This window comes from Erpetoichthys calabaricus, chromosome 3 (genome assembly GCF_900747795.2).
Source record: "Erpetoichthys calabaricus chromosome 3, fErpCal1.3, whole genome shotgun sequence".
Lineage (NCBI taxonomy): Eukaryota > Metazoa > Chordata > Cladistia > Polypteriformes > Polypteridae > Erpetoichthys > Erpetoichthys calabaricus.
This window is the reverse complement of record NC_041396.2, coordinates 193,166,974-193,191,015: the sequence shown is the minus strand read 5'-3', so window position 1 is coordinate 193,191,015 and position 24,042 is coordinate 193,166,974. Positions and strand designations below refer to the sequence as shown.

At 35.6% G+C, this 24,042-nt stretch overlaps 1 protein-coding gene across 2 annotated transcripts in view; it reads left to right on the top strand.

The window, feature by feature from the left end:
* The first annotated feature begins 4,845 nt into the window (after positions 1-4,845).
* Positions 4,846-24,042, top strand: part of sim1a (SIM bHLH transcription factor 1a) — a 48,783-nt gene continuing 29,586 nt past the window's right edge. The window contains exons 1-9 of one of the 2 annotated variants that reach the window (XM_028797641.2): positions 4,846-5,120; positions 5,910-6,476; positions 13,065-13,147; positions 13,660-13,749; positions 13,978-14,086; positions 14,175-14,260; positions 14,674-14,873; positions 16,854-16,960; positions 17,385-17,532. In XM_028797641.2, coding sequence (XP_028653474.1) covers positions 6,302-6,476; positions 13,065-13,147; positions 13,660-13,749; positions 13,978-14,086; positions 14,175-14,260; positions 14,674-14,873; positions 16,854-16,960; positions 17,385-17,532 — 998 coding nt within the window. In that variant the 5' untranslated portion in view covers positions 4,846-5,120; positions 5,910-6,301. Of the gene's footprint in view, positions 5,121-5,909; positions 6,477-13,064; positions 13,148-13,659; positions 13,750-13,977; positions 14,087-14,174; positions 14,261-14,673; positions 14,874-16,853; positions 16,961-17,384; positions 17,533-24,042 lie in introns of those variants that run through there. The other variant, XM_051925347.1, reaches the window with a different exon arrangement.

The following is a 24,042-nucleotide window of genomic DNA, read 5'->3' as shown; positions in this document are numbered from 1 at the left end:
CGCGTCGTCTTCAGTAGAGAGACAGAAAGGCGGAGTGAGCAGGAAAGCTGTGCGTGTCACCAGAACCGCCCTTCGCGGTCACACACACTCTCTACTTGTTTACTTTACCTAACACTGCACAGCCCAGCACGCCAAGAGCGCAGCGCGGCTTACCTGCACGCCCGATGCGGTTCGTATTCGAAAAAAAGTGAAACCAACAAGCAGAAAGGAACGGAGCGTGTATGAAAGAAAGGCGCATTTTCAACAGAGAAACAAGAACGTGTTAAATATTTCCAAACATTTAAATAATTTCCTGTTCTCCTTAACTATTTCTCGATTCCAGCTTTGTGTCGCAATATAACTGATTGCAGTACTGTCAGCGAAGAAAATGAATGGAAGGACGAAAGACTTTAGCACAGTAGCCTAATTCAGGGGGCTAAAACTGGCAACTCATCCTGAAGAAGCATACTAGTTTCTCACTTGGTATTGAACACAAAGTATCATGAAACTTTTATTATTATTATTATTATTCAAAAACCAAGGCAAAAGTTAGTTTTTTTTTCTGAGTCATGTGTGTAAGGTTTAAACACGTACATAAAAGGACACCCTTTCACCCGGGTTGTCGTTTTCATTCTCGTGTCTCACTTTCAGCGGAGTTTGGATTACTACCAGTTCAGCCATCCGTGGCTGGCCAGTCTCCTGACGTCTCTTTTCTTCCGTGTTCAGTCGGTCCACAACTGGACCTGCTCTTTGCGACTTCGCCTGCTCTGGTGAGAATGCCTAGCTGGTGGAGGAGAGCAGTTTGTGTGTGGGTACGCGCCACTCGTAATGTCCGCGGTTGTATCTGAGCGCCAGGTACGGCTCCAGAACTCTTTGCTTTTATTCACAGTTACAGAACGCCGTATTTCACCTACCCATAAATTACATCTTGCCTGAAAATCGGGCCTGAGTTGCCTCGAAAGCTTGCATATTGTAATCTTTTTAGTTAGCCAATAAAAGGTGTCATTTTGCTTGGCTTTTCTCTACATTCATAATGGCTAATACAGTACAACACCCTAGTACCTACCCATAAATAAATAAATAAACTGAATACAATAAAACGACAGCGAAGGCTTTTATGACGTTGTGATACTATTTACAAAAATAATGAAGATCGCGAATATTACATTACATTTATGATGTTTTGTCTAAAATGAGAACATCAGTTTTCCTAAGTCCGTTTGTTTTGTACTTCGAACCAATTTTACTTCTCGAAAACTTGGGCGTTACGCATAGGCCCATCAATTAAGAAGCCCTTTAATCTATAAATGAACAATTAAAATGTAAATACAAAAAGAGGACACCATATACCTTTCATTGTTCACACTAAGACCCAGCTAACAATAAAAAAGAAACAAAGCAAGTGTGTTTTATATATTTGGTTGCGATTTTATGGTCAACAATTCATCCGAGACAATATGCGGTGGTATTTCAGTAAGAGGAGCGAATGTACATAAATCACGCCGTATAAATATTTTAATACATCAGTAAAATGAATGCTATTAAGAAATAATTTTGTCAGGACGTGCATGTTAAACCCCCATCAACTGACAGATTGTTTGTTTTTGGCTGCTATCTACGTTCTAATAATATACATCTGGCTATTCATACCTCACAATCTTTATCCATTTCATTTGGTGTTACCATTCTTTAAAGTACAGATTCGTATGAAGCCAGTGAGTTACTTGGAATAATAATACTATATTCTGTAAACTTGCTATTACCTGGTAAAGTATAATTCCTGAAATAAGCATTTACAAATTTACACAGAAATATAGTAACAAATATCTAGATAGCCATATTTTTAAACTTAATGCCATAGTCGTTTGTAGTAAAACAATATTTCCATTATTATAAAAATGCTTAATCATAGAAGCGTACGATTTAAGACGATTTTAAACTTAATGACTTTAAATGACAATAATAATAATACAACTTTCTTTAAACGTTCTTTCCAAATGTAATAAAAAAAAACACTTTCAATGTGCATCCGCATATTTATTTGATCTCGTTGAAACAAATTAGAAATAAAATTATTAAACGGACCAAAACTCAGTTCTGTGTGTTTCTAAAGCCAAATTAAAAAACAGCTTATGGCACGTGACAAGTAACAAGTTCTTTTTTCCTTCCTCTTTATTTCGATAGCAGAATTCACGTTAACAACTCCGTGATTGTGTCTGTGCAGCGCATTTTCTGCCATTTGTTTTTTTTTTTTTTTGTTTAATTCTCATGGGTTCTGGAGGTAGACACAACGTGCTTTTTACACGTTAAATACAACATTCATATCCAAAGAGGATTTTTTTTCCTGTAAACCTTTTAAAATCAAATTTAACCTCCTGGTAAACGTCATTATTATTAAGTGCAAATTTACTTCTCATTTGACAATAAGGTGCGTAGTCATTTCTAACTGAACTTAAGTGACATGTAATATTTATTTAAACAACAGTATTGGCTTTTGAATTATTTAAACTACTAGAAACGTTGAAACGAAATGAACATCTTTTAATTATACATCCGTTAACAGGATTCGCATAGAGGTGATTAAAGTACATGGCGGTGTTTTTCAACTCGAGTTGTAATAATTACGCGTAAATGTATTCGGAGATAGCGTTGTCTTCCTCTCTGAATTATAATTTATTAAAATATAATTAAACGCGTAGGGAAGAATCTTCTTTTCTCTCGATTTGATAGACTTAATTTAACTAACGGTGTTAGTACAGACAGCGCCTTTCTCCGTGTGTTACATGCGTGTCTTTGCCGCTGCACTCCTAGCCAGTTCTGACTGAGCCCACCAAAGTGGGGGGGACGCGCGCGTGTCGGCAGGTGAGTGTCACTTTAGCAGGCTGTCCACTCCCACCCTCGCGAAGGAACGCGCTGTCTGTGAACGAGGGAAGTGCGAGCACAATGAAACAGGACGGTGATGTCAGAATACGCCACTGACATGTCATAAAGGCCACTTTAAGAAAGGTTTCTTAATTAAGAGGGGGGAATTCCTCGCCCAAAGGAAGATAGCTTTGCCTAATTTGGAACTCCTTATATTACCTGGGCTCATTTATTGTATGGAGACATCCTTATTTTAGAAAGATGGTCTCATCTTTCACACTGATATGTAAATCCCGTTACTTGTAACATGGGATGTCAGTCGTTAGAATTACGGATCCTGTTTGCTCTTTGCTTGGGGAAGCATTGTGTGTGCGACTTGTTGGGTATGGTGGTCGAAATTATTTTCCCACCGGACCGAAAATGCGTTACGTCTGAATAATACATTTGATTCTTAGATGCAATTAGGTAGCGCTCGGTTTAGATAGTATGTACAAACAAGTGCAGAGTTTATTCAATAAAGGTAAGTGTGAATTATGTCAAATCCGTACACACACGTTGATCTATCTATCTATCTATCTATCTATCTATCTATCTATCTATCTATCTATCTATCTATCTATCTATCTATCTATCTATGTGTGTATGCATCGCCAGACGTCAGTTCTATTTCAGTATTTATGGATTTCTATAGAGCTTTCAAGCAATGACAATAATTATTGCATTTTTATTTTATTTCATTTTAATTTCCAAACAAAAGAAACGCTCGCTCCCTTAACATTCTTTCAATATGTGCTCTAAGCTAAACAAACATATAGCCTTTTTGGAGTTTCACACACACCACCAAGAAATCGCAAATACATTTTCTTAAAATTGAGATATTTAAGAATGCGTCCCATTTATTTGCTGAAAACAATTGTGACTGCTTTGTGCTGGGATCTTAAAGTTTGTTTTGCCGCAAGAGGATTTTTACGTGACTTTCTTTGTATCTTTATTAACACATATGTATTGGAGACACTGCATTCACATGTAATACTAATATAATTCGAGATCACGATTTCCGAGTTTTTCCTGATTAAATTTGCGGACTCTAAAATGTAACAAAAATCTGTAAATTAACGTTCTGTATTTTGGAGAGGAAGCTTTGAATAGTTATATTTCAGTAAAATAAGCAAAATACAGACATTTGCTTTTAAAGACTTGTTAGTTTAAAGCAACTGGTGCGGTCAAACATAAATCCAGAATTTGTTTAACCAGAAGGTTAAACAGCTAGCATACTCAATATTCCATTTGAAAAATAACTTTTTAAAAGTGTTATTTAGTACGGCTGATGAACTTCGCATATTCTTAGCAGAAAACCAAGATAGGTTTACTACTATTACCACTACCGCTGCTACGACGAACGAAAGCAATAAGAACATCAGTTTCCTTTATTGTATTATCAATCAAAAAGACTAGAAATGTCAAACTCTGTTGCCTTAACGTTTTCAGAACAAAATAAACAGGAATTTATTTTAAAATGTCGTTACAGGTTTTAGCACCTAGCATAATATTACATAAGAGAGAAAGCCGTGCTGTCTAATCTAATAGTGCTGATTATTTTATGAAGTGCCATGTTTATCTTGTGGTAGTTCCCAAAATTCGTATGTTTTCTTTATTTTAATGCTCGTGCATATAAATAACATGTAAATGATAGTTTGATTTTTAAAACGGACACCCGTTCTTTTAAATAGATGCTAAACTCTACGTTCTCTTAAATGTATCTATTAACAACAACAACAAAATCATTCGCGCTTTAAAGCGGAGTACTTTAAAAGCATTTGAAATCCGTGCAAACCAAACATAAAGCCGTCAAAAGTAGTGAGCAGCTCCGCAATTTCCCTCAGACTTGAATTCTTCGGAGGTCAGAGGTTAGCCTATCTGACAAATCCCGGCTTCACTCGAAGCGTGAATACGTAACTGTTGGGCTAATCCAATGGAACGGCTGATGTGACGGCTGAGTAACCAATCGAAAGCCGTAAATAGGGCCCAGCCATGAAAAGGCGGGACTAAAGTCGAAGGAGATTGAGAGTTTTGGGGGAGAGGAGGGGTGGAAACTAGTTTAGACACTCATCTCCAAATTACAGATGTGTATTCAATAACTGCGCCTCCTGCTCTCTCAGGTGAAAGAATATATCCGAAGAGTTGAAAATAAAAGTGTACGTAACACGTAAACATGGCATACAGCGCAGTTTAAATGACCCCGAACTGAGTGAAAATGAAAGCTTAATTCATTCTCTAAGGTGAGTTCTAACAAAGATTATTGCTTTTCCATTCGTTTAGCGGTACATTCAAAATACACAGAACATTGTTAGCATGTTTTAGAATCCCAGGCGTAATAAAAGAAAGAAAGAAAGAAAGAAAGAAAGAAAGAAAGAAAGAAAGAAAGAAAGAAAGAAAGAACTATTATATTTTTAATTGAATCAATCGAGAGCGTGCATGCAGCGTGAGTACCTTCAGGTCCATCACAACGTGCCGAAAGTTTGTAGCTTCACCTTCATTTAGCATGTTTTATTTTGGTAAATATTTGCCATCATTCTTTGAGTTGCACAACGTTGGTTTATGAGACGTGGCTAAAATGTGCAGGCTGACTGTGTTGTTACCTGTGTGAGTAAATGCACTTGTTTATATATTTTGTGTGTTTTTATTGATCTATCATTTTTTTTATCGATTTGTAAAAATGTTTGGTGCAACATGTAACAGCAACAAATATATAATATATATATCCAAGTTCGGGATTACAGTATGAAGAATTCTAAAATCTTTATGCTTCTGTTTGTGTTGACATTACGATGTATTGAGGCATTTATGTTTCTAATATAGATATGTGCGCAATTTGTGAAGAATACAGAATGGGACGTTAGACGCCCCTTTAAAAGCATTGTGGAGTGAACAGGCTGTGCTTAAAAGTCATGATGCGGATATGTTATTCCAGTTTATGTTTTGCATTAAAGCGATTCGTTTTTTCTCTTTTCCTTCTGTTTAAAAATCTACTAATATATATATTTTTTTTTTTCTGTATTTTTGTACAGCATGAATGTGTGGAATATAATGAGGCCTTTAGATCAACCTGGATGGCATATGGCTACTTATCCACAGAAACTAGCAGCTCTTCAGTTATGAGTACAAGATTTAGAGATCATCGTCTGGTTTCCCAGCGGCTCGGAAATGACCTCGGATCGGATACACATCTGACCCTCGGAGGATCCGATTTAAAGTATCCTTGGCAGAAAATTGGCCTGTCACGAGCAGATCACAGTCACCGGCCTTTCTGGTAGAAGTTAACGATAACATCTCCTTTTATAGATACTCGTGCTAATCGTTCATACAACTGCAACATGAGATAATACCGTAAGCTATATTACTTTTGTTTTGTGGACATTACGGCAATTCTGTACTAGAATTACGAGGATTAAAGGACGCGATGAAGGAAAAATCTAAAAATGCCGCCCGGACAAGACGGGAGAAAGAAAACAGCGAGTTTTATGAACTGGCTAAACTGCTGCCTTTACCTTCGGCCATCACCTCACAGTTAGACAAAGCTTCAATCATAAGGCTTACTACGAGCTACTTGAAAATGAGAATTGTCTTTCCTGAAGGTAAGACTTCACCTGTAATGGAAAGTAATCGGGTTTAAATGCCTACTAAGTCTTGATGTTTATTTCCATTCATTTATATATTTACAGCAGTCAAGACTTTAGAACGGGATGTCCTCAGCATAAACGTATCCGCAAGCAATTTATGGATTGTACCTTAAATCTATTTTTTTTTCTTTTGTATCATTGGGTTTTGGATAAATCAACGGGGGTTTCGTTTTTCCTTTCTTCTAAAGTGTACTTGTATTAGTTTTACGTATCTAGCGCAACTCCATAAACATCCCCTAGATAACTTCATGTGTAGGATCAGTCAGTCATATTGTTTTAGTCAGGTGTTTAGAATACTTTTGTGAATCAACCATATAAGGTCATACTGACAATGACGCGCAGCCAATCAAATAAAATGTAATTATTTACTAGTTTGTGCAAAATCGGCCTTTGAGAAGAAATGCTGCAAGCAGAATATGACGAAAACTGAAGCAAACTGCGATTCCCCGTGAAAAATTATTATTTTACTTGAAGCATTTTATTACTATATATAGAGAGGAGTATAGAATTATTCTTTGCATGTCATGTCAAAGTCGATCCTGGTTCATTGTCTTCCTGCACTCTTTAAAAAAAAGAGAAAAGAAAGCACGCTAAAGCGACCGCGATGTTCCTAAAAGGATTAATAGCAGTGATTTGCCACCTCTTCCAGTCTCAATGGGCTACTTTTCTGCGTGATTGCAGGCAAGCCCTGCCAATTATTGGTGCTTGTGTGGCTCGATGTTTGATCAGAACAAGCATATGGTGTTGCTTGTAGCTGTGAGTAATCTGGGCGAGCTGAGCACAGCAGATCGGGCCGCCAGTGACTGGAGGAGCACGCCGGGGACCACGGCAGCCACTCGTGTGGAGACTGCGCCGCTCCATTAAGTCTGACAGACAGCGGTGGGGCTCCATCTTCCCCTTTACAGTGCACTGCTAGAGGGGTACACGCCAGGAGGCTCCTCCTCATCTGCCTGGGCCACATCTAAGGTCAACAACGGCAGGTACAGATTCAGGAAAAATAACGGAGGAATGTCAAAGGACTTTTGCCACAGGAAGTTAAGCACTGCTGCGCCACTGTCTTCTGTTAAAACAAATACTTAATTGGTATAATTTTGTTATTTTTGTCAATCAGTCATTTTCTAACCTTCTTATTCCTAAATGGGGTTGCGGGGGGAGCCGGAGACTACCCAGGATAGCAAAGGGCGCAAGGCAGGAAAAGTCCCATGGACAGGGCGTCAGTCCATCTCAGGGCGAACACACAACCCAAGCACACACGTGGGCCTATTTAGGATCCGCATGACTTTGGACTGTGTGAAGAAACCCAGGGAGACACGGGGAGAACACGCAAACTCCGCCTAGGGCAGACCCGGGACATGAGCCCTGGTCTCCTTACTGCGAGGTAGCAGTGGTGCCGCTGCGCCACCATAACCCCCCGTGTTAATTTTGTGTTATTATTCATTTTAGTTTGCTTAACTGGACATCAAAGATATACTGTAATTGTTGTGTCAGTATTTTGCCAAAGAGACTTTTTAAAAATTATACTAAAATCCGTTCGGTTTAGTTAAGGTCGCTGAGGCTGAAGTCAATCCTGACAGCACTGTGGACGAAACGCAGGGAACGGTCTGAACAGAACGGTAGTCCGCTAGGACTCATTCACTTACACTCCCACACTCATACTTTGTATAACTGGGAATTACGTATCACACTAATATGCAACTCTTCAGGAAGAGTAAGGAAAAGACATCACACCTGGGGAGAACCTGACAACCCAACACAGACTTCGGCAGTCCATGGAGTTCGAACCCAGAACACTCTCTCACTTGCCGTGCCGTCCTTTTTTGGAATTAAAAGATTTCTAAAATATTTGTTGTTGAATCACTGAAAACCTACACTAAATTAAAATTGCCTCATCGTGCCACTGTTATATAGTAACTTAAAAATGTGTTTTTGTTTTTTGGTTTATTGTTTTAAATGTTCTGATTGTTGCAATTTAATTTTTCACATACTGTTTATAATATTTACTTGTGCAATGCATCTGTCCGTTTGGTCGTTCAGTTTCTGTACTATTGTTTCTAATCGATTTGACAGAACATTGCATGTGTCTAGCAGTGTTATTTCAATTGTTATAATGGGTAACATACAATATTATTTTTCACACTTAACACATTAATTTCCGAAATTTATGTAAATCGTGAAATTATCATTAATACAAATCTCATTTTTCTTTTCAACGTCTGCATCAGTGTAATAATGATAACATTAAAGTTGGCTGGAACAGGGATTATGAACCTCTGGTTTAAAGTTACAATTATTCAAAACATTACGGTGAAATTATAGGGCAACATATTTTTTACGAAAAAACTTGCAGCCTTTTGTTTTAAGCGTGGTAGTTATTTCTTCTTCTTCTTCCTCCTCTTCTTCTTGTTAATCTACATATTATTATTATTATTGTTGTTGTTATTGTTAAAACTAAGTAGCTACAAGGTCACGTATCCGAATTAATTCAAGGACATCTTTTATTTGAATAGCAATAGGCTTATTTGACTTATACTGTAACAGCATTCTTCAAGTAAAAGTATTGTTAACTAAACTTCTTTGTGTTTATGACTTTAACGGCGAAAGCCTAATGCATTATCATGCACATGTTCTAAACAAATGAGTCGGGTACATTACCTATCGTAGAATAAAAATGGTGATAAAACATAACGTACTTCCAAAATGTATTAGTGAATAGTTATGATATCCGTAATTACGTAAAGTTTCTGAAGGAACACATATCAGGAGCTCTTTATTGTCTTTACATCGCGGTAAATGAAGAAATAAAAAATCCGTCTGTGGTTGAATGAGGAACCTAATAATAATAATATAATAATAACAATAATAATATTATTATTATTATTATCACCAAGGACATAACAATGGTTAACGGACCCGTTGTACTATTATTAAAAGCAATGAGATTTTACCATAGTCCTGGGAGTGACAACCTAACAACCAAAAGAGCAATGGCTATTCCTCCACTATTATTTCTAATGTATCTCATACTAAAGATATTATTATTATTATTATTATTATTAATGATTGAAATGAAGGCACAGCCTTTGGAAATAAATAAATGCAATGTCTTTGCGCCGCTTTGCCCGAGGCGAGCATATGGTAAAACAAACTGCTAATACATAATTCAGAGGATTCTGTGAATGGCGGTATTAGTTTACGAAATAAATTGCTACTTATGCTAGATTTACAGAGCATAAACAGTTATAAAGAAACGGAGCTGAGGACGTGACGGCGCAACCCCCCTGGAAGACTATGTTATGTTCTCCACGGCAGATGAACATGTGTGTTTTTCATTAAATCATTAAGATTGTTTTCCCATTCCTTTCCAAATGGGCTAAACTGTTAGAAGAACATATGGTACAGAAAACATAGCGATGTACACCATGGCTTATGGAGAGGTAACGATTCCTCTGTCATCACATACAGTCAAATTACATTCTGGTAATAAGTTTAATAAAATTGTATATATAACTTATTTTCGTTGAGGATTAAAACGCTGTTAAAATGTTGATCCGGCACTTTCTTTTTTAAACGCCGCCAAAAGAACAGACCTGATTTCCAAATCAAGTTTCTTGTACATGTAATATGTGCCTCTTCAGTTTCAGCAAAACTACTGTTAATGTTAAAATATTTAAAAATGAGATATAACATGTTGCACAACTAACTGTAGGCACCGAATAGCAGCCGCGCGACTACTTCAATGTTATTGTTTACCGGCCTTTATCCTAATGCTTATTTAACTTTGATTTTTTTTAACTTCATTGACATTTTGGTGGCTACATCTATATGACAGCATAACTTTACTCATCTTTTTACACTGAGAAATGCGGATAATACGTGTGTTCCTGTTTCAGTTCATATTTTTGTTTTTGACCCACAAATCGAATTAGAGCAACTATAGGCATTTGGGCAGCTACGGCATATTAATGCTAATCTTTGTGATGTAAACGATGTGCTGAATTGTTGCGGTGTTTATTGTTTCCGTTGTTGTTATAACAACAATTAAAATCAAACAGCCGGGCACTTTATAGCACTGCCTTCTCGTATAAACTACAATTGGCCTTTAAAATGTTTATTCTTAATATGTTATTGGCTTTCCGTTTGACAGATTTATTGAGAGAAAACGACTGAGGCTGCAAAGCCCTTTGGATCGGTAATAAATGTCATATACTTTCATTCTTTCATTGACAAGCAGGTGGAAATAATCTGTCTTAAATTTGAAAATGTAAAGCTCTTTTGATGTTGGATTCCTTCAATGTATATATTTTAGTCATAAAAATAACTACAAAGTTGTTCATTTATCATTGAAGCAATGTGATATCAAATAACTATTCGTTCTTTCAAGTATAACGCTTAAAGGATGGCTAGTTTTCTAGAGTTGAAATAAAATACAGTTATTGGACATTTAAAAGGATTATAGGACTTGTAGGGTAGATTCTCGATTATTGCTCCTACTGATGAAATGTCGAATCCATAAAGGCGTTTCATTTGTTTGGCTATGTGTGTCAGAATCGGTATAAGTGGGAGTGTTCATCTACTGTACTTTTATTTTAATTTCCTTTAAGCAAAACATTAATAATAATTACGTTTTAGTCTTGGTTGATGCAGTAATCAACATTTTTTCTAAGGTATATTTTATTGCGAATTTCGGAAAATCTGTTTCTCATAAATAAAGAGCGACCCGAGAACCGAGTGTACAAATGAGGCGTCTTCGGTGACTATTTTGGAAGAAATGCTCACCATTAGCGTATATCTGGCGCTACTAACATGTCGAAAATGTCGTTTTCCAAGTGTTTTTTGCTCAGGAAATAATAGACATGTTTTTAATGAAAATATGTAAATTATCTGGGGCCACATAAATTACCAAAGCTTTCCTATGTTCCGCACCTATAAATCGTTATGAAATAAAGCGGTCTCATTTCTTAAGACCGTTTAGAATTCGACACTTTTCATTAATTAAACTTAAGAGTATTCTCAAATGTAAGAGTCTTCAAAAGACTAAGGCTTGTTTGTTATATGTTGATTTAGCCTTTTTGTCTGGTAATATACTGTATATAGTGTGCGCTAATATTTAATATTATTTAATATAGTATATATTATTTAACTTAATAACGCAAACGTATTTTTGTTGTTTTAAATATTAACAAATGTCAAAAGTATAATTGCATACAAACATTACTGCAACCGACCACTCATTTACAGTATACTAGTACTAAAATCAAAGGGCAGGAACTGCATCAGCAATATAAAGAAACAGAACAGGTATGCAGCAGGTCACTTCTGATAATGAGCTCAGCCTTACGTAGTTCAGGCAGAAAGGCTGGTCATAATTTCTATGTATTCTGGTCACAATATAGCTGACTGGAAAATCAAAAGTTATATTATCAAAGGAAATAAATTATAAATAAAATGGATGTTTACCTGCCGCAATACAGAAGAAATAAGCAAGTAAATCTATAGTGATAAAAAAAATACTCCATTTTGTCAGTAACAGTGAGAATTGTCTCATTGAGAGCTAAAGCGTTGTAGTTTCCCCCTTGGATCCTGTTGATACATTTTTATACTATTTGGAGATATGAACATTTGAAATAATTGAACCTCATGTCGAGTGAAACAATTAAGGGCTATCTATCTATCTATCTATCTATCTATCTATCTATCTATCTATCTATCTATCTATCTATCTATCTATCTATCTATCTATCTATCTATCTATCTATCTATCTATCTATTGGAGTAGTAGTAATAATAATAGTAGATATTTGTTGTAGAAGGCCCAGAAATTATAAAATTTTCCGCATTCTTAAACGTTAACTTTGTTAATTGTGTTTGTGTGCGAAGAACCTAAATCTGTGTCTGACTAATTTTAAATATCAGGAACAATTATTTTTTTATTTGTTCAGATCATTTTCTTTTTCTATGGATTTGCATATTAATTAAAAACTGAGCGACGTGAAAGTGTGCCAAGCATTCATTTTTTCTAGCCTTTTTCTCTGGTAGCAGTGGAAAAGTTGTATAGTGCTATTGTTTTGAGAGAGGCTCCGGATTGCGTGCAGTGTGCAGCATTTGAGAAGTTACGTGTTTGTCGCGTTAAGCGCTGCTAAACTGAAGGGGAAGTTTGATTCTGTAGATCTTCACCTTCAAAATAAAACGGACATATAGCAAACATAAATGAACGTGCTATAATCCGAAAACGAAACGCGTGCCAAGATGAGAACTGCAGTTATACTATATATGACATAACAAATGGTAATTGTGAAAATATACGCAGAGTTTACATACAGAGGCAAACTTTCAACAGGGAAAGGCCACAGGCATTTAAATACATGTTCGAAATGTGTGTAAAAAAATACATTTTAAAACGACGTGATATGGAATATTGGAAATCGTTGAATCGTATTGTAATTGTCACATACATTTTATGACCTTTAGCGAATATATGTTAAACCAAAAGCGGCACATCTAGTTTGCAAAGCTTTTTTAATAACGATCTCTTTTGTTCTATAGGACTCGGAGAGGCGTGGGGCCACCCCGGGCGGAGCAGCTCACTGGATAATGTGGGGCGTGAACTGGGATCTCACCTCTTACAGGTACACTCAAATCGAAGTGACCCCCTCAGCGCTGACTAAAATCAGAATTAACAGTGGGGGACTGTTGTTGATTCTGCAGTGTACATTACTGATATTGGATTATTTTAGTTCGCATTTCTTTAAATCTGTCATTCATTTCTTATAACGCAAATTTCAAATTATATATATTATATACAGCAAAAGGTGTTGAACAGTATTGCATTTTTAAAGTTAAAAAATAATCTTGGTCAATTCTCTGCAGTTTCCGACGATATTTTACGTAATGTAGTGGACGAATGCTGCAATACAAAAGTAAAATATATGCAGTAAAAATATACAATATTCACCTTAGCATCATTGTATGATTATTCTTAGCAAAACCGTAATTTATCAAACTACACACAACTGAGACAGTATACTTGAACTCATGTTTAGAACAATAAGGTGAACTATTAAAATGAATAAATAAAAATGTAAGTTAGTTTGGGTTTTTTTTGAAGATCTTACGATTTCTTCTCTTATTATTTTTCCAGACATTGGATGGATTTATTTTTGTAGTTGCACCTGACGGGAAGATTATGTATATTTCGGAGACGGCCTCTGTGCATTTGGGTTTATCACAGGTACGAAACAAATCTTTTTGTACGACGGAAATTATTGAAGACAAGTACAAGCAAAAACCTTAGAGGGGAACCAGCGATGTACTGGTTCTATCTATCTATCTATCTATCTATCTATCTATCTATCTATCTATCTATCTATCTATCTATCTATCTATCGTTGTTCTGTCTGTCTGTCTGTTCGGATCTTGTCGGTCTGTTTACTCAAATGACGCAGGGCATTTTCAACAGGTAGAGTTGACCGGAAATAGCATTTACGAGTACATCCACCCAGCCGATCACGATGAGATGACAGCAGTCCTCACGGCGCATCAGCCATACCATTCGCACTTTCTTCAAGGTACCACATTAGCCCATTGCATGCATTAAGCCCTTGGGCCACACGTGTCTTGTATGTATGTGTAATACTGCGCTGTTTTCCCTTTTAGAGTACGAAATCGAACGTTCCTTTTTCTTGAGAATGAAATGCGTTCTTGCCAAAAGGAACGCAGGCTTGACCTGTGGCGGTTACAAGGTGAGTGTAAAACTCATTTTAAGAAATGAACAGTTTTATGAAACGTGTAAAGGAAAGAGATAACAAGCAATCGAAAAATCGCAACTTTGCAAAGTGCATACTAAATCGGTTTGCTTATAGTTATGTGTTTTCGTGCCTTTGAGTTCATTGCAGGCAACATGGCCGTTGTACCTTTTTAAACGTTATCAATAAGTAAAATATTGAATAACATGTTATTAAGAGTTCTAAATTTGCTATCGGAAATAGCAGTATAAAACGTTACAATTGAAAATCCAGTAGTACAGTGATTAGGTTTGAAAATAAGGTGTTGTGTGCAATATGGGATATTTGCCAATATATTTGGATTAGGTGCATTTGTTCCAATTTGCTTTATTTATTTTATTTGTTGTCTTCTTTACTTTGTTCTTTTTGAGGTTATTCACTGCAGTGGCTATTTGAAAATTCGTCAGTACAGCCTTGACATGTCACCTTTTGACGGATGCTATCAAAATGTGGGTTTAGTGGCTGTTGGCCATTCTTTGCCTCCAAGTGCTGTTACAGAAATTAAGCTGCATAGCAATATGTTTATGTTCCGTGCCAGCCTGGATATGAAGCTGATATTTTTAGATTCCAGGTATGTAGTGTTTCTCTTTACACACATTTTCCCCAGTTCTTTATAGTTTATTTAACTTTCTTTCAATGTTCATATACTGTAAATTTGTACTAATCGCTTTCCTTTATGTACCTTTTATTACAAATTCATTTTTTTTCTTAGACTGAATTAAATCAGCCATGTTTATGTATTGGTTATAGTCAATAACATATTTAAGCGCTACCATAGTGCTTTTCTGTCTAAATTGAGAATGGAATTCAAAGTGTTATTTGTATGTATTACAGAAATTAAACTCTTGTCACAGTAAAATGTGTTATTGGTTCATATAAAATCAGAAATTGAAATGTGCAGTACATGTGGTAATGTAAAGCATTTGTTGTTTTAAAGATACAGGCTTCTACATTGTAAATCTTTTGTTTTTTAACAGAACCCTTGTAGGTGGGTTATGATGTTATGTGTAAGGGTTACTATTCTGAAGGTACTTGCATTTGTTTAATACAATAGTATACATAAGCGGTTTAACTAGATGGAAATCAATCAATTTTCAAAGCACATCTATTGTTATATGCAGGCTTGATACTCCCAAAATGGCAGCTCTGAGAGGATTATGAGTGGGCACTAAGGTTCAAAGCCAAGGAACACCAGTTATAGAGTTCAAAGTTCCATTGCTTTTTGAACATTTTATACTTATACTCTAAAAAGGTTAATTCACAAAACAATCTGCTGCTTAAAGTTACATTCTTCATCCCCGCAATACTTTATTGTTTACTTCTGTGCACAACAACTTTACAATTTGGGCATTATGAGAGTCAGCTTATTTAGTAGTTGCCTAAAAAACCTTTTGTAGACGCCAGTAAACATGGCAGGATAGAAAGGTTACAAAAGCAACTGTTCAACTTTTCAAAGAAGTCTTTATCACGCTCGTAGGAAGAACCTTTATGTGATTTTGTAACCTTATCCTTATATAAGCGTGGCAATGTATGCATGTAACGAACCAGTGTATTTCTGTGCCCCTGAAAATGATTAAATATGAAAGTGCTATAAATATGGCTCTACTGAACAACCCACTAGTGTTGAAAACTGTTGTCTTGAGACACATCCGGTGAATACTATATTAGTGTTTTTCCAATTAGATTTTTCTTACCCTATAAAAACACTTATGATTGAACAATTATGTATGTACACTTTACTACAATTCCTAGAAAACAGACTAGATTTCCCTTCCTTATAAAGTTTATCACCACAAATGAATTATTAGTCATTGCTGTTAATCACACTTAAATGACACCACTGGGAGGTATGGCAGCTTTTTGTCCAGTAATTCCATCCATACATGCAAAGGCATATGCACATTTATAGACTTTTAACTGTCTCTTTCAGATCTAGCATTAATTTCCCACTAAATATATGAGTATATTTGGTGGCCTTTTCCAGAGTACCGTACATTGGTTTTCACATTGGTTTTCTCCAAACAAATATGCCTGTTTATTGGAGGCTCCACTTCTGTCTAGTACTGCGCGTCTTTGTGGATGTGAGTGTGTGTGTGCTCAACACTGAACTGATCTCCTCTCCACGGTTGCTGCTGATCTTGTTTTATTCTACTCAACAACAGACCTTGTAAATTTTCATATGTAGCACCTTCAAAAATAAAATCCAACATTCACTCTGATCTTTCAATTTCAGCAAACTGGCAATTATTTCACAAACGAAAAAAGTTCTAAAGATACCACCCATCCAAAAATGTGGCCGTAAGTTATTAGTCACACATACTTAAAGGTTTTCAGATGTAACCACTTTTGTACATTTCCTTGTTCTAATGTTAGTTATAATGTGTTAGGTACCTCAACCTGCACACGCATGGAGTCATGCACATCTAGGCATGAGTGTAATACAATAGGGATTAAAAACCTCAGCTAATACCTTTACAGATAGCATTTAAACAATGCTTGCAATAAATGGATTTTCATGAATGCATCATGCTGCATTTTTTTTTAACTGCAGGGTGGCTGAATTGACGGGTTATGAGCCTCAAGATTTGATAGAAAAAACACTGTACCATCATGTCCATGGATGTGACACTTTCCACTTGCGATGTGCCCATCATCTGCGTGAGTGCTAATTATTTATTCTGTAGTATTGGGACATATTTTTTTAAATGTGGCCGTACTTTCTTCAGCTTAAAATCGGGGTGTCCATGTTTCAAAAACACTAATAGTGATACGTTTTACCAAATGTACTGTGAGGAATTTCTTATGTCATCCAGTTAATTCAAGTGACCTTGTTGCTGTCTCTCTTATAGCCTTCCTCTGAAGCAGTCTCTTATTAGCAGATATATATGAGTTACTAAGTTAATTTCCAGTAATTATAATATGTTTCATACAACATTTGTATTCCATATGTTTTTTAGAATTGTATATTCTTTTTTTGAAGTATGTTGTATAAGATACCACAATGGGTCTTAATCAGGATTAACAATATTTCACAGTTTTCTGTATTTTTATTTTTTTTTTTGCAAACCTTTTTTATTTTTAGTATTGGTTAAAGGACAAGTGACAACCAAATACTACAGATTTCTGTCAAAACATGGAGGATGGGTGTGGGTGCAGAGTTATGCTACCATTGTACATAATAGCAGATCTTCAAGGCCTCACTGTATCGTCAGCGTCAACTACGTTCTGACGTGAGTATCTGTGAATCTTCATGTTTTCATAAAATGTACCAATAAAAAAATCCAGTAAAGGTGAACTGGTCCTTGCATATTATCTAAATAGTTGTATATAGTCATAGTGTAGCAGTCAAGTTTATAAGTAGATTTTGTGTAATCAAACGACTGAGATGTTCTCTTTTTGAAAATATCTTGCACATTGTTACGGTAGCTTTGAAGCTCAAATTCTTTTCAGTCATGAAGTGGAATTAAGCTGAAAATTCAGTTTTAGTGCTAAACGTATTGTTTTTAAAAACTGTGGATTGTAATCAAAGTTCTAAAGTTTGATTTTTTGTGTAGAAAAAGTTATAAAATACTATTTTCTTTCTCTGTCTATCCCATCTGTGCTATTTTTTTGTTACTAATGCTGAACATGTTAATACTTTAAAATATTTTCTGTCATACTTGAAAAATTTTTATTTTCCATAAGCATCTGAAGGTCATGAATTATTTTAAAATATGTTTTAGTTTGATAATAATTTAATTTTGCTGTAAGTTGTACAACTTTTAAATGTTTTCCAAAAACACCTTTCGACCAATATATTTAAACATATTATATTGCTAAGGTAGATGTTTGAACAATCCTTACACTGAATTATCCATTTTTCTGCCATCTTTATTCATGGCTGCTTTTAATTGCATAGTAATTGCATCAGTCTGTGCCAAGAGCCAGCCCTTGAATTCTTAACTCCAGATCAGGAATATCACTTTAAAAGAGGCTCTTTGGAATACCACCTGACTTGTACTGCTGTAGTAACCCCCTCTTTGCTTCTGCATAAAAATAAGACAAATAATCGAGACTCCTTCTGGAGAATGCATCCATTTTGGTGACTAGGTTTATGGTCTTTCCTAGTTTGGCTCTAGGATTTCACTTCTACCATGAGCTATTCTTAGCAGCTGTTTAACACTAAGCTAACTCACTTCCTTCAGCCTGTATTTTAAACATATAAGATTAAAGATTAGCATGTGCAAATCATCATTTAAAACAAGGATAACTGAAGTCACAGGTTGCAACTCAGTACTTACACAGTAGGGAGATTAAGAAATTGTGGTAGGCTGTTGTGCTGCTGGTGCCATAGCTGTAGTCTTAATATCTATAGGTAATTATACCATATATTACGGTATATTTAGAAGAGTTGTTGAGTGGAAGTGCTTGGGAGGAAACAGATGGTGACCTTGAAGCTGTTTTAAAAACAAAAATTCAGAGGACCCCAATAAAAAAATTGAAAGATTGAAAGAGTTGTGGGCAGGGAAAAGAGAAAGGTGAAAGAGAAAACTTGTATGACATCTGTGAAACCTGTGTAAGCTCCGCATTGTTACTTGTGACTGGATGTTGTTCCCCTTGTATGAATAATTGTAATTGACTGGTGATTGTAAACGGGCTAAGTAAGAGTAAGTCGGGTGTAATGGGTTGGCGCCCCAGCTACGGTTGATTCTGGCCTTACACACGGTGCTGCTTGAATATGTTTTGTTTCCCTTATATGAGGCTAACCAGATGTTGTTAATGGATAAATGGGTTTATGAACAGCATTTTGTGTTGTGTAGTTCCAGATATGTGTGTATTTTTGTTCAAATGAATTTGTTTTTGGATCTTAACCAAATATTCAATGAAATGTGTAAACTGTGATATATTTTTAAAATTCTTTTGCTGCAAATTGATATATTCCTATATCTCAGAAGGCATAAGAAATGTTTTGTATATTTATGTATTATTTTTACTGAAAATGACCACTTGCATTCTGGGTATATTATTGGTGTAAATTTACAAGTGTAGAAAAGATGCTATTAATAATTATATGTTTTCAATTTTGAACTCACAAGTACATTGTAACATGTAGTCTGTCTTCCTTTGAACACTTCTGGCTGACCATTGCAAAAGAAAAGCTTTTATATGCATTCTAATAAACAGGTGTTTTCTGAGTGATTAGCACTTTAATGCAGTTTTGTCTTCAAATGGTGAAAAATCTCAAAGCAAAATTGTGACTAATCTGCAGTTGGCTTACCATTTAGTTCACAGTTTCCTGTTGGAGGAAAACAGTGAAACGACTTGTCAGGTTTCTCTTTAGTGGTGCATGAAGACTCATTGGTTCTTGTACTGCCATATATTAATTTCTGGAAGGACAAAAGTCATCCTGGAGATCATTGTGTTGTGATCTGGAATTGGAATTCAATAGAAAATAACGAGTAGCTTTTTAATGAAATTTCATCACATATGCAACATTTTGTTGTATACTGTTGTAGAAAAATATGAAACCTTGAGATATGGAAAATATTTTGCTTATGGAAATGCAGCACAGTAAATGAACTCTAGTTTTTTCTAACATCTGTAAGATGTGAGTGCACTCTCGATGGACTGGTATCCTGTCCATGACACGTTCCTGCTTTATGACCAGAGCTGTCAGAATGTTTTTGCCATACCTTTTTGTAGAAAATGTTTGTACCATTTTTAAAAATTCTTTTAAAATGTTGTATGTAATAGCTGGTTATTTTTATATTCCTCAATTACATTTTTTTGTGTTTTTCTTGTTCCACTGTATATTGGATTGCTCAATATAGTTGTGCAGTGTTGCTCCAGAGACTTGTGTTCAGATTTTGGTGCAGTCAAGACAGGTTTTCCATTTTTATCCCTTGTTTACATGAGTTATGTGTGGATCCTCTCATGAGTGAGGTGGACATGTAATGGGTTGGTATCTCATTCAATGCTGCTGCTGCTCTAATGGGTCCCCACTGAATGAATTAATAGATGTATGGATCTATGGTTTAAGGTGGAGATATACAGTAAGTATGAAAGAATGGTAGCTTATATCTGAAAGGTCACTATCACTGAAAACACTGTTCAATACTACCAAAAAAGTCCTGTCAAATATTACCATTTGTTGTTCAGTTTTTATTTTTTTCATTGATGAACTCAACAAAACAAAAAAACTCAACTAAGTATTCAATACAAACCCTAATTCAGTCCTTCTCATTCAAAATCTTCTTGACACTTCTGCAGACAGAACAACTCGTGCTATTTGCAGAGAAAAGAACAATCTTTGCACTTTTTTTTTTGACAAAGACAATTGAGTTACACTTCTTTCTTTCTTTCTGGTGCTTGTTCATAATATGTGCCAGTAGATCAGTGCAAAGTGGGATCACAGTAGCATCAACTTGTTCCTCTTTCCATACAGGAGATACATTCTGCCAAGCTGGCACAGCAGTCAGGTCATCAGCCCCTAAAATATGATTTAGTGAGCTAGTCGTAGCAGCATTCACCCATGTATATTAGCAATGCAAAACAGACTGCTCATTATTCACTTGTATACAAAACTAAAATAAAGATTCCACATTTTTAGTTTGACACTTTGAGGACATAAAGAAAAGAGGCAATAACTTTTGATATTGGTGACTTTTCAACTTTTTATACACCAAAACTTTTAAGACTGTGTGCATATCACCTGAAAATCTTTCAACTTTGTGATAGAACATTGCATTTGTACCCACAACACTAATGGCATATCTAAATAAAAAAAATGTACACACACAAAAAATGAAATTGTGTAACAAAAAAGTTTGCATTATACTTTTTTCTTAATTTGATAATACAAAAATACATTATTAAAAATGACCATTTAAACTGGAATAGAGATCCAACAAATGCTTCATGAAAGAAATTAAATAAATCCACCCTGGCTCCCTAGTGTTTTACATGAGTGACAAACTAGCAAATCCTCATACAGTATCTCAGTAATCAATTAATTTATGTTAAATGGTAGCATATCTGAAGATTTTCACTAACATTTAAGCTTTTTTGTTGGCAATAAAGAACAACAACTCAACTTTTCACCATCTTGTGAATTAAAGGGAATTTCTTTGGAAACATTTTTGTCTGAATAGTATGATTTAACACTTTATCATCATCATCTTTGTCATCATCATGTTTTTTGTGCTTTAAGGATTATCATAACAGCATTCTGAGCTGGGCTGATAGGTGCTACTTATCTCCAAATGTACTGCTGCCAGTGCATTGATGTGCAGGTCAATCATATGATCACCTTTACTGTAACTCATGAAAAAGACCCTGAGGTATTTCAACTCCTGTACTTGGGGGCACCCCTGATCTGCAGAGAACAAGCTATTAATAGTATTAGGAGCCTTTTCAGTGTGCATTGGAGATCGCGATCTGATGAGACCAGAGGACATACCTGATCTGCAAACAGCGGAGATGGTTCACAACCACTCCACCCACTCCTTCTTGAAATGGCCCTGTATGTTATGTTAGGTTGTGTTAACTGGATTTTGCACTGTTCAGGGTTCATTTATACATGTGTCTACTGCCCTGAGCCCGAATCCAGCCCCTTTGCAACCAAGTATTGGATTAAGCTGGTTTGAGAATGTTATTTTATGTTAAAGCCCATCAAAACCTAAAAATGTATAAGCGTTAAGAAAGTACTACAAGCCTGATAGTTCACATACAATATGTCATTATTGTAACTGCCAGACTGTCTGTTACAGGTGGTAGGCTCGTGTCTGTTATGCAGCACTGCTGATGCTTTGAAGCAGAGTGTCATCCTGACGAATAGGGTGAAAAATTTTGTTAGCTTGAAACCACCACTTGCTTTTACAATCCTGTTTACTTTAAATGACCAAACAATCCTCTGCAGTTTCCACCATACAGGGTCAGGATCACTTTAGTACATTGTCACCTCATTAAATGCTCCAACGTAAGTGCTCAAATGTTAAAAAAGGGAATGAGGACTACAGTATGGACCACAAAATGAAAGGTGCGGGTAACTACTAGTCTTAGACACTGTAGCAGCTGATATACTTACATTCTGGACGTGCACATTGTTCCTTCATTCCTTTATTCACCATGGTCAGTCTTTATGGACTGACCTATAAAATGGGGTCATATTGAAAGTATATGATCGCTAAGGTGACTACAGTATGGTTGAGTAAATATTGTCAACAGAATTGTCCCCGAGATGTGCTAATGTAAAGCCTCGATATTAAGGAGGACATCTACAGGCTGTAAAAAAACAGCTGGATGAAATATTGGGTCAGCCTGGCTGATTGATGAACAAACATCTTAATAAGCTGTTAACTGTGGTGGTCTCTTCATGTTTTTCATACTCCCTTTGTTATTACTTACGTAGCTAGAAAAAGAGATTATAGTGATAGGTATTGGCAGGATGTCACTGCTGCCACATCACAGCCCTGGAGTGCGATGTTCAGATTGCAGCCTGGTCACTGTTTGTGTGAAGTCTGCTTATTCTCCCAGTGTTTTTGTGGGTTTTCTCTGGATACTTCAGTTTCTTAAACCCACGTTAAAAATGCCTGCGCTAGCTTAATTGAAGGAATGGGCACACATCTAGGCTTAGTTTGTGCCATGAAAATAATGTTTGCATATAAGGATATGAGGAAGTTTTTCATTTGTTTGGTTAGTGGTTTGCTACAGCTTTCTTTAGAAGCATTATGACACAAAGATTAAAAAGGCAAAAAAAAAACCATGCAAAATAAGTATTTTTGTTGAACCTCTTTCGCATCTGACATGGTAATAGGGAGCTGAGCTTGAAAATGAAAATGTTCATGTTTTTACCCACAGAAAGAGTACAAATAGACAGTACTGCATACCAAAAATACTTGTAGCTGTGTTTTTAGAAAGAGCAAAGAGAGCTTTGATAGACTTAAAATTAAATATGTAGAACATAAATAACATCAGAAACAAAGCAACTGAGAAAAGTGAAAGGAGTAATTACTGAAAGAAGGAAAATGTATTGAAAACAACAATAAATACACAAGGTTAATCAATATAAAGAGTAAATTAGACCTTCCACAGCAATAGGAGTGAGTGATATGTAAAGTTGATAATGTAATAAACTAAAAAGACGATGTTAAAATTTACTACAGAGAATCAGAAAAAAATTATAACAATTGCATTAAAACACATTGAGGCAAATAAATGCTGTGATCACTCTGTCAAGAAGAGTGAAGATGTACAACCAATGAGGAAACAGGTGTGTGGGTAATAGAAATAGAAATAAAGAAACTATGTCTGTAGATATGCTGATACGCAGCCAGTAATTAAATTATAACACCAAAAATAACTCGAGGAAACTGAACATGGTGTAAATAATATTAAGATACAAAAACTGGAAAGAAAATACTGTATATTGTATATACATTAAAGTGATAACAACAAAAAGTTGTAACATGAGTCATCAAATGGATTAAATCTGGAGAATCAGTTGGGGAAATCCAGGATAAAACAGCAATAATTTTAATGTTTTACTTTTATATTTTGTTTGAAGATGTATGAACATGCTTTATGCATAGGCTGTTCATAAAAGCCTTGAACACTGTAATAATGTTTAGAGGGAAACTTGAGTAATTCTGTTGTAAAATTAAATATGCTTCCCCAAAATAAAGAAATGATCCCCATACTTCTGGTAAATTAAAAAAGCAAAATATTTTAGCAACATAAATGCAGAGACAGTAGATCAATAT